At 43.4% G+C, this 19,135-nt stretch overlaps 1 protein-coding gene across 3 annotated transcripts in view; it reads left to right on the top strand.

Annotated features, from left to right (window-relative positions):
• Window positions 1-19,135, top strand: part of LOC138516615 (cytosolic beta-glucosidase-like) — a 677,786-nt gene that overhangs the window by 491,012 nt on the left and 167,639 nt on the right. The window contains exon 7 of one of the 3 annotated variants that reach the window (XM_069631883.1): window positions 6,621-7,265. The exons of the other annotated variants lie outside the window; for them this stretch is intronic. Within the exon in view, the coding sequence (XP_069487984.1) occupies window positions 6,621-6,646 (26 nt within the window). The 3' untranslated portion in view covers window positions 6,647-7,265. Of the gene's footprint in view, window positions 1-6,620; window positions 7,266-19,135 lie in introns of those variants that run through there. 3 annotated transcript variants of the gene reach the window in all.

The raw sequence follows: 19,135 nt of genomic DNA, 5'->3' as shown, positions 1-19,135 counted from the left end.
GACCACAATTACTGTGACTCAAGCAAACACTGACTGATTCAAGGTTTCAGGTAAAAAATACAAAAAAAAAAAGTACATTTATTTTTTAAACCATCTGTTACAAAACACTTCACTTCTATAGACTTCTATAGATTGGAAACCACACGTAAAATACACCACACACAACCAATTCAATAGGCCTGCGCCAGTGTCAATGGAGCAGATGCTCAGTTGCCGAGGATCACACGTTGAACAGTTCGAGATTCGATATGCCAAGAGTTCGTAAAGATGTCAAATGGAAGGAAAAGTTATTAGAAGGAGGGAAGAAAGAACAAATCTTCCTGGAGGAAAAGGGTTCACCCCGATTCTGGCTGGTCAGACGAAGAGAAAGACCAAGTGTGCACAGTACCTTATTCCGTTGGAGAAGAACTGGTGCCACGGCAGATGTTCCTGGTAGTTCCTGCAGACTCACGGTTCCTGTGGCTTCAGTCGTGGGGACAAGAAGGACGACGGCTGGAGCGATCTGCACTACCCAGGGATGAGGCCAGCAGCAGCGAAAAAGACAACAACGAATAAAAGGTGTGCTCCTTTAAATCAGGAGAGGGCTCTTCTGATGGCTCTCCGGACCACTACAGCACAGCAGTGATTTCGACCCTGGAGAGGATTCTCTGACTGAAGAAAAGACGAGCTGGTTGATCCCACCAGGCTCAAGGGAAGAAGACTCCGGACTCGATATTATCTTAGTCATTGAAGGGGTAGATCCTGCTGTCAATCACTCAGCAGGGGGGTTGTCCAGCCCGGACAACTACCTCAGCCAATCAATACAAAGTGCGACTTGGGTCTCCAAGGAGACCCTTTGCAGGGAGTGACTACACCCCTCCCTCACATTCAGCCCACCTAGACATCCAGACGCCAAAGGAGGGCTTCTGGTCAGAAGCCCGCCAAAGGTCGGCGAACAAAGGAGGCAAAGCTGGTTTGCAGCGCAAAGAAAGACCCAAGAAGGATGTTAACAAAAAGAAATGGCGATTAAACCCAACCGGAGCCGAAATAAAAAGTATTTGGACTAGCGGTTTTAAAGTTCGAGGCTACTAACATAGCCTAAAACAATACCACGTTATGTAATATAATCGCGTAGGAAAATTAGGGTAGATACCACTGCCACCAGCCAAGTCTTGATGTTAGGGAGCGAAGCAATGCTCCAAGAGGTACAGATACAAAGGGCTAAGAATTAACCCTTTCCAATAATCCATATAAGATGGGGTGTACTGGATCTGTGGTTAAATGACTATGTAAAGTTAATGGCAACTTTACCCTTTTCTGGGGGACAGTAGTCAGCCCCAGAAATGGACTCGGTGTGAAGACAAAACGACAACCCTGTGTAACTGCACTGAAGGTGCTGCTAACACACAAAATAGTGGGGCTATTGAAGTGGTGTACTCCAGAGTCCACAATCACAAAAACAGATGAAATACACATGGCAAAACACAGGTAAGAGTGGGGGAAAAACTCACACTCTTACCAAGTGGAAAAAATAAACTCCAGAAATCCATCAAAGCTGCTGAGGGACTCACTAGGTAAGGGAAATTAGCCATAGAATGAGAATTCTTCCTACCAACCACCATTCAGATAACAGCATTAGAGACCCTACGCATAAGGCCAGTATAAAGGACATCACTGTGCTGCTGAAATATATCTAGCATGTAAAAACATCATAATAACACAAAATTACGCCTTTGGTTGTGATGAATAACTAAAGAGATTTTATAATTGAAATATTGGTTGTGGTATACAATTAATGTCTTTGGACCCAAATTGTTACTGTGAGAATATACAGTAATAATAACAATATCAGGTGTCTATATAGCTCTTCATTCTAATTTCTCCCACTTCAAAGCTGTTACCCAACTTAATGGTGCTCGCGGCTGCAGAGCTACAAAATCACTGTGACCTACCTGAGGGTCCTTAAACATAGATTGTGTTGCTCAAAGTCAGTCAATATTACGCTGTAACGATACAGGAATGGTGAGGTTCCTCTCTGTTTATTTTCCAGACCATGAACCATACACATAACATGAAGGGTGAGGGTTTTTGCTACAAAAGGTTAAAATGCACACATATGTTATGAGATGATGCACTTCTAATTGTTTGCAAGCTAAGAAACCTGACTGTGGCGAATATGTAAAGTGCGAGTGTGTGCTGGGAAGTGGCCAGCAGACACAGACTGCGATAACTTGAAGCATAACTTGAAGCATGCAACGCGCTACTTACCATTCACGAAAGGTCTTTGATTTCAGAAAGTGCTGGCGTGCGGCGCGGCACCACCCTGGCAGGCGCTGCCAGATGTGCCATTTATCTCTGTGGTCCCGACACAATGCACAGATTTAGAGCATCCTGCCTTTACCAGCCAAGAGGAGACATAGCCTTTTAATTCTCCAGTCACAGGTGAAAGTGAATATGTGATAAAGCACGTGCCTTGCAAGGCTAGTGGGCAAATAAAGCACTAGTCAATGACAGCATGGCAGTCTGATTTACATAAAACGCTTGCTTCCTTGTGGGGGTTAAAATTAGATTGACAAGCAAATGTGCTCGCAGCAGGCTGACATATGGTTCAGTTATGCCCGTGCATTAGTTATTCGCGAGATGGAATGAAAGTGAGGAGAGACGGCTATGTGCAGCCGCTGACAGCGCAGGGCTTTAATGCAGGAGTAATGCATGGCAGCTAGCATCGTGAAGTAGGTGTATCATGTATTGTAACAACAGGATCAGCCCGCCCAGTCCACCCCCTGCCCCTAGCACCCAGCCACCAGAGCCTTAATGCACTTGGAGTCTAGAGGAAGAACCAATTTTCAACTTACAAGTTGCAAATGCGGACAGCCTGGGACTCATGTTACTTACAACAATTCACTGGGAGCGGGCCAGTCTGCCAAGTCAGCCCCGGCCCACCCAGCCTGGCTGCTCCCAGTGTGAATTGTTTCAAGATGAATAGTAACACTTGTCTTCACCTGGCGGCTAGCGCCATGGTGTAGCAGACTGTCTGTTGGCAGTTGGCTCAGGGCTGCCTGCAGTGCACTCTGCGCACGGTTGGCAAGGCCCGCCCCGGTTCTACTGTGATGATGCAGCCAGGCATTCATCAGAGAAAGGTAACACTTTGGTGATACCTTTCGAATGCATCCGTGGCGACCAACGGGTCACAAAGCAAACACAATGTAACTTGCGTTACTTAAAGTAACATAAGTTACACATAGTAACCCCCAAACCGGCCCAGGCATGGTACCGGCCCCCTGGATCTCGCCCTCCAAGTAGTGATCGGCCCGGCCATGGGTTGAATGGCCGATGGCCCAGTCCATCCCTGCCGAGCACTAGCGAGAGTAGTGGGGCTGTTAGCGTCCTCCATTCAAGCCAAATTACTGAACCAAGATCCCACGTCCTCATTACAAAGCATGATTAATAACAAAATGGATGAAGCGGAGCAAAGAGGATGGATCAACAAAAAAGAGGCAGATTTCCTCAAAAAGGATAAACCGCGCTTACCTCAATTCTATACACTTCCTAAAATTCATAAATCCATGACAAAACCGCTGGGGCGTCCAATTGTTTCCGGGGTCAACTCAATATTAGAACCTTTGTCGAAATTTGCAGATACCTTTCTTCAACCTATGGTTCGCAAAATGGCATCTTATGTTCAAGACACCACACAAATAATAAAAGAAATGGAAAGACTACCTTTTGACCTGAATACTGAAATCTTACTAGGGTTAGATGTGGTAGCACTCTATACTAGCATCCCACAGAGGATATCCATTGAAAAGCTGGAAGAAAAACTTATTTCTGATCATGAAGTTGGCTGTACACCTATTTCTTTCATCCTCTGGTGTGCGGAAATGAGCTTAGTTGAAAACTACTTCCATTTCAATGGTGAATTTTTTCAGCAAATACATGGCATGGCCATGGGAGCTACCCTAGCTCCTAGTGTAGCTAACCTATTCATGGAAGCTTTCGAAACCAATAGCATCATGAAACCTACAAATCCTTTTTTCAGACACATACGTATGTGGCGAAGGTATATCGATGATATCCTTGTGGTTTGGTCTGGCCCAGAAACAATTCTTGAAGAGTTTCTGGTGTGGATTAACAGCCAAAACAGATAATTCAAATTTACATCTAATTATAGCCCTCGCAAACTTGTATTGTTAGACATTACTATTATGGTAGGCCCCATTAAGAACAGTGTTTTTGTCAAACCTTACAACAAGCCAACAGACAGAAATTTGCTACTGTATTACAGCAGCTCACATCCAAAACATGTAAGGGATAACCTCCCTCTGTGCCAATTTTTGAGGCTCAAAAGGAACAGCTCCAAGAAGGATGACTTTAACGAAGAAGCAGTTAAGATGCAGAATAAGTTATACCAAATAGGCTTTCCACAAAAGATAGTCAGGAAAGCCCTCAAAAGAGCTAATAACAACAATCGAGTCACTACTAGAGTACATAGAACATTCCGCAACCAAGAAAGATTCTAATATAATCTTTGTAAACACCTTCAGCAATTTGTCAAATTATATCAAGAAGATAGTCTTGAGAAATTGGCCAATCTTGGAAAAAGGAGAGATAACGGTACCTAGACCCGTTGTTGCGTTTAAACGTAGTAAAAATTTGAAAGAACAGGTGACTAGGAATGATGTGCTACTTGGACCTAAATCCACAACGAGCTTGTCCCAGCTATGGGGCCTTCCGAAAATTGTGGGCCATTACCCATGTGGACAGTGTGTATATTGTAAATATACAACGAAAAGTACAGAAGTAGATATAGGGTTGAAATCCAAATGGCAACAGAAAGCACATACCAATTGTAATTCCAGCTTGGTGGTGTATGCCATCTGGTGTCCATGTGAGAAAATCTATGTTGGTAAAACAGACCGGAAGGTGAAGCTCCGTATTGGCGAACATAAAAGTTGCCTAAAAAATCGAACTAGAAATGCTCCCATGGTCGAACATTGGATAGAACACCAACACACATTAGAAGATCTGAAATGGACAGTGCTCTATAAACTGATTCCCAGTATGGATTCCAACAGAGACAAAACGACCCATCTAAAAAAAGAACAACAACTCATTTTTTTAACCCACAGTTCTAGGACTGGGCTCAATAAGAGAGCGGATTGGAACCTGTAAACTGCTACTACAACATCATAAATGAAATGCAACCATTAAATTAAAAACCATACATTGACTGACCGCTAATGTGCATATGGTTGACGGATTTCTCCTTCTCAATGAGGGTCTTCGCATAATCACGGGAATAACACAGACGAAAGGAGGGGCTTCTCCATTCCTAATTACTACCAACCATGGGTACTAACTTGATGCGTCACTACCATACGTCATTGGACTGCTTAAATCACGTGACACGTGAGACGTTCAGAGACACGTCTTTTCAGGTATATTTATCAAGTGATGCACCGCATACTCCAGCAACGGCACTGTGAGCACAGACGGAGAATCTTCGGAGGCAGTACACGACACAGTAAGACCTAGAGCACGTGTATAATAGTCACCTATATGTAAAGCATGTTACTTTCAAGCGAGCTGAACACGGACCTTCATTTAGACTTATGGAGTGGGAGTGCCGGAGTTAATGAGCTACAACCGCTGCTTATTTCCCTCCTGCTCATGCGTGCATAGTGATTGTGTTTTATAAGACCCCCCCCCCTCAGCAATCGAAGCCTTGTTAAGTTTCTATCAGCAGAGATATTTGGGAGAATGGTTTTCTTTTCTTTTCACGCCTTGCGGGCACTTAATGCATCCCATGCTGTTATTATTCACAGGCCATTAAACGGCATTTGTAGCACACTGGCTACTTATGAACACAGGAAAAGCTACTGGACAGCTGTCCTGGGTCCGGCAGATGTAAGCCCCAACGTTTCCAACACGATGGGAAATGATAGTAGATGACTTTCTATACCGCGCGATTATGATTGCAAAAAGAATGTTAAGCAGTCTATTACACCATTGCTGCGTGTATTTCCAATGGCCTTGCAACACATTGACAAGGACGCATTCCGTTTTCCTTTTTGCCCCTCTGCTGCAGAACAACCAAGGGTGTTCGATGTAACTCTAGACTGCATGAATATAGTCATATATCAACCAACTCGGATGACTTTTTCTGCACTCCTTTTGTGAATCTCCATTTTCTGATGTAAGTGACGATTCTGATGCGAAAATATTTAGTACCGTAATGCAGATATGCACCGTTAACAGTTGTGTTTCTCTACTTGCTCCTGCTTTGGGAAGTATCTTGAGTAATGTAGCATATTGAGTACCATGCTGTACAATAATGTCGTTTAAAGAGGTTTTCACTTAACTATTCCCGCTCTAGGTAGTACTTTGAACAGTGGTTTCTGTCCACGCTCTACAGTACTGCCAGATTGTATGTACTGAGGCCTATCGAGTTTTACCGCTTTCATGTTCCTTTGAGACCACACTTAATGATAAAATTGCCAGTTCAGACAGTTTATCACCTGTTGACCAGTATTTAGTAACTGGGTCAAACTCTAATGTTCATTTCTTTCTATTGAGTATTGAGTAGAGAATGAATAAACAGGGTATTACTTACTCCTTACCCTGATCTGTTCCCTTTTCAGATATGGAGTTCCTCCCCTGCTGTTGAGTCCTAAACACTTTTTTGGATCATTTACTGGACAAGAAGAGAGTTTTTTTGGATTACCAATTCACATGTACATGTGCTTATAGCCACTGCATTTGTTATTGTGTTTTTTACCTGCTGGTATTTATAATGATCTGATTGTAATGATTATTTCATGTTATGTATCCTCACCAACATCAGTAATGGGTGATTTTTGGTTCTGGTAGACGGCAGACCACCCCTGAAGAATTTCTTTGTTTACACTCACGTTCAGAAAGAAACATGTTGGGAAAATGATGAATGTACGAATGAGAATGTCTGAATTTGAATTAGAATTAATGTAGTGAGTGACTAGGCTGATTTGAGTGACATTTACACAACACTACCCTGGAGTGACCCCACTCTTTATTCACTCCTGGTTTTCACACGGTTTATTATTATTAATTTTTGGTATCTATGGTGATTATCCTATATATATTTTGTCTATCTGTTCTGCTGTTTTACCTCCAATTGTGAAGAGGTACATGCTACTAGCAGTTGCACTTTGTACCAGTTATCTGGTTATTGTTGTTTTTAATGATGACGATGAATTAACTCAAAGTTTTTTAAGAATGATGACAATTAATAAATTACATATATTTTTCATAAAATCGTCTGGAATCCAATCAATAATGGGTTACTAACGCCTCAGGCATTGGGACACAATTTGAAAAGGGACCAATTTAAGCCCCTTGGCACTGTTTTGTTTACTGATTTAGGTTTTTCCTAAAAATATAGAGGTTGTGCCAAAAAGAGGGCTCCTAATCCTCTTACCTCCCCATAGGTGTTTGGTTGATATTACTGAACCCTACATTACAGGGTTCTTGAAAGGCTGAAGATCAGACACCTTCAGCAAGCCTGAGGTATCATCAGGCAATACCACTAGACCAAGAGTAAAACACAGATTTACAGTGGTGGCTATAGAATATGGACACATGGAACAGGCACATCATCTTCAGAGACCGCCCAGATTTTGTCGTGGAATCAGATGCCAGCAGAGCAGGCTGGGGAGCATGGTGCAGTGCGTTAGAAACAGGAGATAAATGGAGCTCCGAAGAGTTACAAGTAAAAATGTAAAAATACAGTCTACAACTGTTAGCTGGGTCTTTTGCAATAAAAGCCTTCACGAAGGGCAAGGCGAATTGTTGCATATTGCTGAATATGGACAATATCTCAGCAGTCAGATACATAAATCATCTCGGAGGGACAAAGCCCAGACTCCAGGCAGAATTAGCATAGGATTTCTGACGTTATTGCCTGCAGACAGGGATATCTCAGTGACGGCCGAGAATATTCCGGAAACACTCAACGTGGTAGTAGACTGAAAACTCGCATCATTTGATGGACTTCATCGACTGGAAGCTCAGCAAGGAGATATTGAGTCAATTGGAACAGCTATGGGGGCTGATAGACACAGATTGGTTTGCCTCCAGACTGAACATGCAGAAGGTTTGGTATTTTAGCTGGAGGCTGGATCTGGCCACACAGGGAATGGACATGTTTCTGCAAGACTGGAATGGGAAACTGCACTATGCGTTTCCCCCTTTCATGTTGATGAGCAGAGTGCTAGCGAAGGTCTGCAGAGAGAAAGAGAGCGACGATAAGTCCCAAGTGTGGTTTCCAGCTCTGATGGAATTTTTCTTGGATTTCCAGCAGATTCTTCCATCAGGAGAACACCTTCTCACAGGCCCAACTGGGTTGTTTCACCCTCTGAGAGTGACAGGAACTCTGCCCCGGATGGTGCCCAAGTTATTAGGGAAAGATGGACACTGGCAGGCGTTTCGGGCCAAGCTGCATAGCTTATCACAGACTTGTGCGACATGGCATGGAGTAAATGGGCAGCCTGTTGCAAAAGGGGAGATATTCCTCCTGTTTCTGCCCCTCTAGTAGCAGTCCTCAATTTTCAGGCCTCCCTTCTAGAGGAGGGCAAGGCCTTCAGGACCATAGGAGTGTATAGGTCAGCAATATCGGCAGGTCATATGCAGGTACACGGAGCGTCACTGGGAGATCATCCGTCGGTGGTCAGGCTCAAGAAATGTGCGCGGTTTCGAGTTCCATTGGGTTCAAAATACACGCTGCTATGGGATGTGACCATAGTGTTACGATTCCTGGAAGACTGGCCGTCGAACAGACATTTGTCCCAGACTCAATTATCGGGGAAGCTGGCCATGCTGCTGTGCTTGGTGTCATGCAGGCGAGTTTCAGACGTTGGAGCACTGGAAACAGATAGGAAGATTTACGGACCTGATGGAATTACCTTCACTCTTGCTAGGTGGACGAAGACTAAATTCTCTTTGATCTCGTATCCCTATGTGACCGGACCACCAAAGCTGTGCGTAGCAGATTGCATACGAGAGAATGAACTCAGGAACGCAGAGCTACGCCCCGCTGGGGTGTCGCAACTGTTCATTGGGGTAGAAAGCCCTACAGAGCGATGGCTACAGTCATCATCACTAGATGGGTCTGCAAGATCATGCAGCAAGCAAGGATTGACCTGAGTAGATTTGGGGCACATTTGGTCAGAGTAGCTATGACTTCCAAAGCGTTCAGAGCTAGAGTACAAGCGTCAGATTGGGCTAAATTTGACTTTAAGCCAGTGCCATCAGAGGATGTAATTGAGAGCTTTGAACAAGCATAATGCTCGCCTCCGGTATTGACATAGAATGAATATTACGCCTGCATACTGCGCAGGGAATCTTGATTCTTTTAAAGACACAGAGGCGAGCATTACTTTCCCACCCGGCGCATGCACTGTGAATTAAATCTGTTTAATTATCAGCTTATTTCCTTATGAAGTGCAGGCCAGTGCATTCTCCACCCTAATGGTATTCTTTCTGGTTTGACAGGACATGACCAGAAGAACGGCTAACCAGGAGAAGGGGTGAAGAGGAGCCTCAAGAGCGCACGTGTGAATGGACAGGACCAGTTCAGAAAGGCCATGATTGCCTGAGGATTTATCACGGACAATGTGTTTTGGTTGCTGTTGGAGTTACAGTTGCAGTGTTGTGGATCAGTACACAGCATACAAAGAAGAGGTGGAGCAAAGGGCAGGAAGAGGCCAGAGGCCAAGGACAGGAAGTGTTAAGGATTACAGAAAGGAGTGTGAAAAGAGTGAAATGTAGTTTGGGGGAAAAAAATGAGAATTAGAGAGTTAAGATCATTTTCTGTTTATTTGTTGAATCTGCTCAAGAGTAAAATTAAAGAAGTTGAAGCATAATGCTCGCCTCCTTGTCTAATATAATCAAGACTCCCTGCGCAGTATGCAGGGGTAATCTTCATTGTCATTTTTGGACATAGCACAAATGTTGAAAGCAACCATTTTGTTTTTCTCATTTAATTGACTTCATTGTTTTGTAATTGGCATTTTATAGATATTATTCGGATCAGGGTCACTTCGCTGTGGGTGACTTCTCTGTAGCTGATCCAGCATCCATTCTCGTGCGAGGCACTCACCTCCTCAAATTGCATTCTCTCTGGATCTGAGAGAGCCCTTTGCTATCTTTCTCCCACTTGGTCCATACAGTTAATTCGCCCTTACGCCCCAGAGACCCTCCTCCTCTATCCTTTCTGTATGAAAAATCCAAGTCGCTCCTCTTCCATCTCATGTTGCTGGCATCCGAGAGAGTTCATTTTCTTCTCTTAGCCCACCTGCTCATGCAACTTTGACTGGAGTGCACAGTTTGTCTCCCTGACCACCATTTCCCTAGCCAACGAGCTAGTGTAATGCTTCCTGCCTTGTTGCCAGTGGCAACTTAGCCGGGGATCTCGCCCGCTGTATGTTAGCCTGCTCCAGATTCTTCACATAACAGTTTAACACTTATAATCATACCAGTATTTAGTTCTTCCTTCAACTTCAGACCAGACTTACATATTTATATTTAGCACTGTTTGTCTTACACCAAAAGGGCACGTCACATTTCAACTCGGTAATTCAATTAACATTTCCTCTCTAAAATGTCCATAGTACATTATGGTACATCATGTTTTCTAAACATCAGTCGTGTGATTAGCTTCGGGAAGCAGAAGACAGGGAAGAACATGAACTACCCTTTATCTTTGTCTGTCTGTGTCTGCCTGTTCAAGGCTCAAGGTGATAAATTCCATTAGTTAAGCATTCCTCACATAGACAAGTTTGCCAGCCTTTCAGGCTGCAATGATTTCCTGCATGCAGAATGAAAAACCTAGTAAGTGAGCAAAGAAACCTAAATGGAATCTGAATGGCGCACTTCAATGTGTGCGTCTATGCTAATACAGAAAACCACAAAATAGATGTATTTTCACAAACCCTACTTTTAGCCTAAGCTAACATATTGAAGTCATACATCATCAGAATCAGATAACCATAAACTGTTTGAAATTAGTTATAGCAACAGAGGGATAAGGAACAGATTTCAATTTTTCCAGAGCTCTAGAGCAGCAGTTTCCTACTTTTCAATCTAAAACTGGCAAGCGCTGTATGCAACAGCAACAGAACAAGATAGCTCTGACGGAAATGACAAAAGCTAGAGAATATCTTCCAATCCCAAGTTCTAAATAGATTCCAAGCCCATGTCCCAATGTTCCAATCTCCTTCACAGACATGAATTTCAGAACTTAGTGTATGTAATCTTTTGATAGCTTGGAACACAGTAGGAGAGGAGTTACGTATGTAAACGCAACATGCTGATCCAACCATTTTGCATACTCCTCCACACTCAGCTAACAAGCCATCTAAGACCATTCTATTCTGAAGAGTGACTAATCTAATAGCTCTTTGTTCTAATGTCATATTAACCATTATATCAGTTGTTTCATTGATGGTTTTCTCTAATACTCTGGCCAATTTCCTAATATCTTGAGAGTTTATTATTTGTCCCCAAAATGGAATCATGGATTTTGCTACATCCTCTAATATCTGGAGAGCTGTGTCATCATTGATCTCTCTCCTAGGGCGATGTTTCATTATTTCTGAAGCTTATGTTATGTAAACGTCTGGCAGCAATATCCCCAAGTAACATGTTCCCTGCCAATCCTTGGGTAACCATGGATACACTTGTTTCCAACAGACAAAGTAAATGGGTCCCCCGATGTATAATGGCCTTGTTTCGTTTATCAAATTTGCAGTGTGCATACATTTGTCATATGTACGTTACCCATATATCGGGAACCTTCTTTCATTAAACAAAATGGGACTGTATCAGGATCATGGTTGATGGTGTTCCTATTTCTACTGGTTACATTCTAAATGATATCATCGATTGGTAGGGTCGAGATCTCTTATCTTCATATTTGGTAGAGGCAACATTGGTTGTGCTTTTATTAGCAAAGACAGAGGTCCCTAGAGGCAGCAATACCCATTAATCAAACTCGTTGATGTTTGTCCCATCAAAGTTACCAGTGATGCTATCATTCCATTTAGCAAAGAATAGAGCTCTAAAAGAAGCATAACATTCTGTTGACAATGGGAGTGGATATATGTACCAACCTAAACCTTTCTCACCAAGCTGTGGGAGGTGAGAACATACCCAGCAATTTGTTCTGTTTAGGATAGCATGTGTATCATTCATAATACAGATGACAGTGTTGTTGAAATACCCCTCCCTATGTTCGAGATCAAGGAGACAAAGAGTATTTGAGTGTACATAGAGAGGAGACAAGGAGCTGACCGTAGGTAACATTATGCTGAGAGGGTCTTGGCTTTCCAAAAACCATAACACAGGTATCAGTACGAGCGTAATAGATGCTACAATAATTATGATGATGCATTTATCCCTTGTGGACCATAGTCCTTTAGACGTGTATTGTCCAGTGGCAATACTTTCCATGTCCTTGTTTATACATGCCCCAAACAGTGGCATAGTCTTTCAGTGTCCGTTAAGAAGCCTCACTGAAACAGGCTCTATAAGTTCACCCGTGGGTGGCACCTGACCATGTGACCCATCTTGCTTGTATTCTTGTAGTCAAATCAAGGTTCGTTAGTCTTCCCTTCCCAGTCCCCCTCTGCTTCCAAACAAGCGTTTTCACATTTTGCATCTTGTGGGGCAATAGAGGGAATTGCGTTGGTTTCTTGTGGGTGCAGTAGTCTTACCACACTTTCCTAACTACAAAATGTCATCCTCTAGCTAATTCCGTGGTCGAAGGTTGTACCTGGTCACTCCAGGTACAGAGTGATCCATGAATAAAGGTTCAGTATCCGAAGATAGTGGTGGAAGTGTTGGATGATTGGGTTGCTTGGTCTCAGGACCAGGATATGGGCCTTTACTGAAAGGCACACACTTGGTTTCAAGATCTTTGCCTTCCTCCTTCTGCCATTTGTCATAGGGCAAAGGCAAAGGCACTTGTTTTAGGTGTGCTGCATGAATCCAGTGTTTCCTCCAGTCCACCCGAACAGCCGCTCAAAGTCTTTCACCAGTATGTAGTCACCAGGTCGAAACCGGTGACCAGGTCCCACATATTTGTCAGGCAGTGCTGCACGACCCTGTTGGTGAATCAAAGGCCGATTTTGAGTTAACTGATCACAATAATCAGACAATAGTGGGTATTCCATATCTGACAATTTCTTAGGTCTGGATGCATTCCATACATTAGCAGGTCTCCCATCACTATTTCATAGGGAGAAAGTCCTGTTTTTTGCCTGAGAAATAGTCCTCATAGATAACAGTGCTAGTGATTGGGCATCGGGCCATTTCAGTTTGCTGTGTGCACACACCTTCGTTAGCTTGTTCTTAAGTATGCCGTCATGGCGTTCTATTAAATCAGCACTCTGTTGATGCCTTGCAGAATGGAAATGCTTCTTAATCTGTAGCCCCTCGCATACCTGTAGTATGATAGCGGCAATAAAATGATGTCCATTATCGGACCATATTACTCTAGGTAACCCAAATCTCGGAAAGTACTCTTTTAGCATGACTTTTGCAGTGGAAATGGCAGTATTGTCCTTCACAGGGAAAGCCTCGACCCATTTGCTGAATGAACATATCACTACTAACACATATTTTTAACTTTGGCATGGAAAGAGGTCTAAAACTACCCCTAGGTACTGGTGATCCCTTTCCAATGCTTTGATGTAGACTGATCATACAGTTCTGAAGTAGTCCTTCTGAAAATTTGTGAATGTTGTCATTATTCCATACTGGGTCTAGACGTTTACAAATACCTTTGGCACTGATGTGAACTGGGCCATGTGCCATAGTAACGACAGCTGTTACATAAGCATTGGGCAGCATCCACCTCTGTTTCTCATGATCAACCCGACAACCCTCACTATCCAACCCTGCTGGGCCAGAACCCCATAGTTCAATCTCTTCGGCTGTGGCTTCGGCCTGAATTTGTTTCACGCTACTAATGCCCTCTTCCATCATCCCAATCTCAGCAACCCACCTAGGAGAGTCCAAAACATACATTCTTGATTGCATGCCTGTGGCAGTTTGGCTATCTTGTCTGCAAATGCATTGCCCCTCCCACTATCGTCAGTCACCCTCTGGTGTGCTGCACATTTCATTATGGCTAGTTGTTTAGGCAGAGCCAATGCTGATAATAGTTGCACTATCAAAGGACCATGTTGAATTTTAGTACCATGAGAAGTTAAAAATCCCCTCTCGGCCGATAGACCCCCAAAGTTGTGAGCTACACCAAAGACATACTGACTATCAGTATAAATATTCACTCCAAGCCCCTGGGATATCTCACACGCTCTAGTCAAAGCAATTATTTCTGCAGCCTGGGCAGAGTTGTGAGGAATTCTCCTGCTTTCAATAATTGTGTCTAAAGTAGAAATTGCCTAAGCAGCAGTAGAAGTGCTGTCTAGGAATTTGAAACATGAACCATCACAAAATATTTCCACATACGGGGATGGCAAGGGTGTGTCGCTTACATCAATCCTCCCTTTGGTGTCTTGTTCAGTGACATGAAGACAATCATGGGGGGGGTCATGTCATTAGTACTGTCTTCGTTTATAGGAGGTAAAAGTTCGGCCAGATTCAAAGAACAGCATCTCTTCATTTTGTTGTTGGGTGCAAATAATAATAGCTCGTATCTCGTGAGCCGGGAAGATGTGAGATGCTGAGTCTGCGCTCTATTTAGTAGTGCATCTACCGAGTGAGGCACCATCATGGTTAAGGAATGACCCAAAACCATGCCTTCACTCTGTTTAACTGAGGCAGCGGCAGCAGCTGCAGCCTTGAGAAATTTCGGCAAAACGCATGCAACAGGGTCTAACGCGGAGGAAAAATAGCCGCATTGGCCTGTTCCATGTTCCTGTGTCAATACAGCCAAAGCACATCCATCTCTCTCATGCATGAACAACACAAACTATTTACTATAAATTGGTGTGCCCAAGACCCGTGCGGAACATAGCATTGTTCTGAGCAGATAAAAAGCGTTTTGACAATCCGTATCCCAAGGTCGAGGTAACGGTATGTCTTTCCTGGTCAATGTCAACAAAGGTTTAGTTAAAAGTGAAAAATGTGGAATCCATTAATGTCGAATCCATTGCCTGCAATAGGAAGCCATTCCGATAAAAGCCGTAACCTCTTTCTGTGTATTTAGTATCACCATATCAGAGATGCTTTGTATCCTTTCAGGTGCAAGGCGCCTTCCCTCCTTTGACAGGAGATAGCCTAAATAGCCGACCTCCTGTTGATAATACTGACATTTCTTCAAAGAGGTTTTATGACCATTATCTGCTAGATGCTTTAGTAACAAAATATGACCCTCCTTGCAAGCACTTTCTGAATCTGCAGCAATAAGTAAGTCATCCATGTACTGTACAAGTGTGCAAGTGGAAGATAATTCTAGTGTATTTAGTTGTTCCTTAAGGGCCCTACTGTAAATGCTAGGACTTTCAGTGTATCTTTGCGGTATTTGTGTGACAGTAATGGAGCGTACCCCAAGGGAGAAAGCAAACAGGTACTTGTTACCTGGGTGAATAGGAATGCTAAAAAATGCATTTTACAAGTCAATGGGCCTCATTACACGGATGGCGGTAAGGGTTTACCGGTACCGGTAAGGGTACCAGTGCCGGTAAACCCTTACCTCCTTACTACAATCCGGTGTTACACTGCCTTGCATTCCAAAGCATAAAGTTTCAGTTGATGGTGAACAAGCACACTGGTTCAAGATCTAAAATTCCAACATCATTGTCATTTATCGCCCATAAATGTGTAGGTATCTGGTGCAAATAACTGGTTAAAAGCAAAGCCATGATTTGTGAGGTGGAATTCAGCTGGGGAGAAATGGTCAAGTACACTCCATCTGGAGAGCAGTAAATCACTGCGTGCAATTTTTACAATAAATTCAATCCCAGCAGATTTTCACTGCATTTGGTCGTCAATAAAAATGGACATAAGTCAGTAAAAGGCCCTAAAGAAATCGGCACCGGTTTAGAGACTGGGCTTACTACTGAGGTACCAGAGAACCCTATTGATATGTTTTGTTGCCCGACAGGGGAATATCTGGAAACATTGCGTGGGCAATAGAGCATTCTTGACCTACTGTGTCCACCAGAAAAGTGTGCGCCTTATCCCAACTTTCATTTCTACATAGGGTCCTTTCTGGTCTATAGCGATAGGAGTAGGTTCCAGACCCTGCTTTGGGCTGGCCTATCGGAACAAAACATTGTCGGATGTAAAGTCTTCAGTGAAATATGTGTGTGCAGCATTGTCAAAAACATTGCTTGTTTTGAAAAAAAGGATTTCTATTCGGTCCTTGCATGCCATTGCTACATGCTCTCAACCTTCTATTGAGCATTCCGTTTGCTTTTTGCTGGAGGACCAGACACTGTGCCCTCTAGTGGCCTCCTGCTTACAAGATGCACATTGATGTTGTCCCTATGTGTAGGGTAAACTGTCCTCTCTGTTGAGTATTCCCTCCATGTGGTCCTCTTGCAATTTGCTGCAATAACACCCTAGTTTTTAAGTCAACCTTTTTCTTTTCGATCTTCTCCTTCTCATTGTTCAACCCTTTCGCATAATACTGGGCCATATGGAGAATTTCCGAATGCGAGTTAGTCTGCCATGCACTTTCAGAGGCCGTGATTTGAGTCTGATTGTCGGGCAATAACCTGCGTACAAATTTATCAACACTCTCTTTCCTGGTCCCGTGCTCAAATCCTGACCACTGAAAACCGAAAACACTTGCTCAAACCTGTTAAAATACTCTGTGGCTACCTCTGTCTTCCTTTGCATGCATGTGGTTAATTTATCCCAAATTGTTCTTTTCTCGGGCACCAAACTCTTGAGTATGGTTACAGTGTGATCCGGTAATATCAATATGTTCTGTGGAGGTTTCTCACCAGCTTTTCTTGACCTGTCAGCTAGTTCGAGTGCAGCCCAGGTATCACCCATAACAGGTACATCATCTACAGACCTAACCTGTTTCCATAAATCTCTCGGCAAGATGACAGGAAATAGCAAGTCTATGGGCCTCATTACGAGTCTGGCGGTAACCGCGGCGGTAAAACCGCCTGGTTAACACCGGACTCGTATTACCATTCCGCCTCCGTAATTCCCGGAATTACCAGGGCTTTACAACCCTGATTTTCCGGTAATCACGGAGGCGGAATGGTGTTAATCCCCATTCCCATTGAGTCCTATGGGACTCGATGGGAATGGGGATCATGGAAACACCGGCAGCATCTCGTAATGCTGCTGGTGTTTCCTCGTCCACCTGCAGGCGAGCGGTGGTAAACCCGCCAGGTTAGACCTGGCGGGAACATCACCTCCCGCCTGCAGGAGTTGTGATTGCCCGACATGAAACAACAGTGGTGGTGGGTTTACCGCCACCATTGTTTCCATACCAGGCGATTTGTAATGAGGTCCAATGTCTCCTAAAGTGAAAACCGACGAGTTCAATACAGACTCTATTTCTTTATAGAACCCATCCTAATGTCAGGATAGACTGTTTAAGAGTATTTACTTCTTGCCTTAAAAAAGGGACATGTACAAATTGCGAGATATAGTGTGCAGGGGTAATTGTTGCAGTTGCATCATTAACGCCTGCATCCTCTTTCTGGGACACAAGAGTAGGTGGTACTTCTCTCATGGGTAGCTGTGTAGTGGGAATCTCTGAGCATTTATTAAGGAGCAAAGCTAAGTCGAGAGACATTGAGGTTAGTGGAGTCTCATTTAAAAACTTGCATCTGTATATTACCATAATATCTGCGAGACAGCATCATTTCTTTTTAAGACACTAGTCTTGCAAATATTCAACCATAACCTGTAATACCTTTCTTTGCATCGAGGAAGAATATTGACTAAAAGTGTCATGAATGTCGATAGGGGAGATAGATGTATCTGTAATACATCTAAGCGCATTTCTCGTGCAGATGCGCATTTCTTCACTAGCAGTTTTTGGTGCAGTTAAAATCTTTTCTGCATGTAGGATGTCTGTTGTACATCGCTATCTAATTTTAATTGGTGCAGCTGATCTAGTTCCCCTTTAAAGGTAAATAATTTTGACATGTGTTCCTGTATTTTCAGTGGTGCGCCTCTAGTGCATGACAAGAAATTCAAATCCTGCAACTCCTGTGGTACGGCGGAATCAGTAAGATTGTCCCAAATCTGAGCTAAGCATTGTCCCATTTGTTCTAGTACTACCTTTTGTTCAGGGATACCTCCATGATCTGTCAAAGAACCTGAGTGGCCATTTCATCAGGGTCCTGTATGTACAATTCTGCCCATTTCTGAAAAGCCTTTCTTCGTGCTAGCGGTACCACATTGCGGGCTACTGTTTTTCTGATCAGTAGGCGCTGCAGGAAGTGAGTCAGAAGTGGCAGAAGTTACTAATGGGAAAAGTAAATCCCAGGAGGTAGGGGGTGGTGGCCAACTGTCAGAGGGTTTGTCAGGTGCTGGTAATGGTGGCTGTGCTGGTGTGGCAGGTGGCGGAACATACGGAGGAGGTGCGGTAGGAAGTATCCACCTTTCATTCAAGTTTATTTATTAATTCATCAGATGCATGTGATTCTTTTGACAGGTTTATTTTCGGTACGTTTAATTGGACCACCCTATCCATTCCCCTCATCGCCTCATCTTGTTTCTGTTGATCGTGCATTAATGCCTTTTCAGCTTGGGTAATGTGTCTGCATGCAAATTTCTCCCTACTTTTGAAGCGTTGGGTGGCTTCTTCATACCAATCCCTAACTGCATCAAAGGTAGCAGGTCTTGCTTTCTTCCTCAATAGTACTGACTCTAAATACTGTATTCAATGTATTCCCAATTTAGCCCACTGAAGATCCACCTCATGCCTTGTCTGGCGATGCCAAATACTGTTAAAAACTATAGTTCTTATTCCACATTTTATATACATCTCATAGGCAGGTGACCCTTACGACGGTGCCGGCTGACTATGTTGTAAGTCATTCGTCTGTCTTCTCTTGCAACAAAGCGTTTCCCAACAAGTCGACAACTTACTGAAAGCAGGCATATTTATCAAAAACAATGACTACTACCTGGCAAATATATTGCGCAAAATATTTTATCCAAACAAATATCCAAACAA

Source organism: Ambystoma mexicanum, chromosome 6q (assembly GCF_040938575.1).
Source record: "Ambystoma mexicanum isolate Mex_15411 chromosome 6q, UKY_AmexF1_1, whole genome shotgun sequence".
Classification (NCBI taxonomy): Eukaryota; Metazoa; Chordata; class Amphibia; order Caudata; family Ambystomatidae; genus Ambystoma; species Ambystoma mexicanum.
Note: the sequence above shows the minus strand (reverse complement) of the source record. Positions and strands in the feature narration are given on the sequence as shown.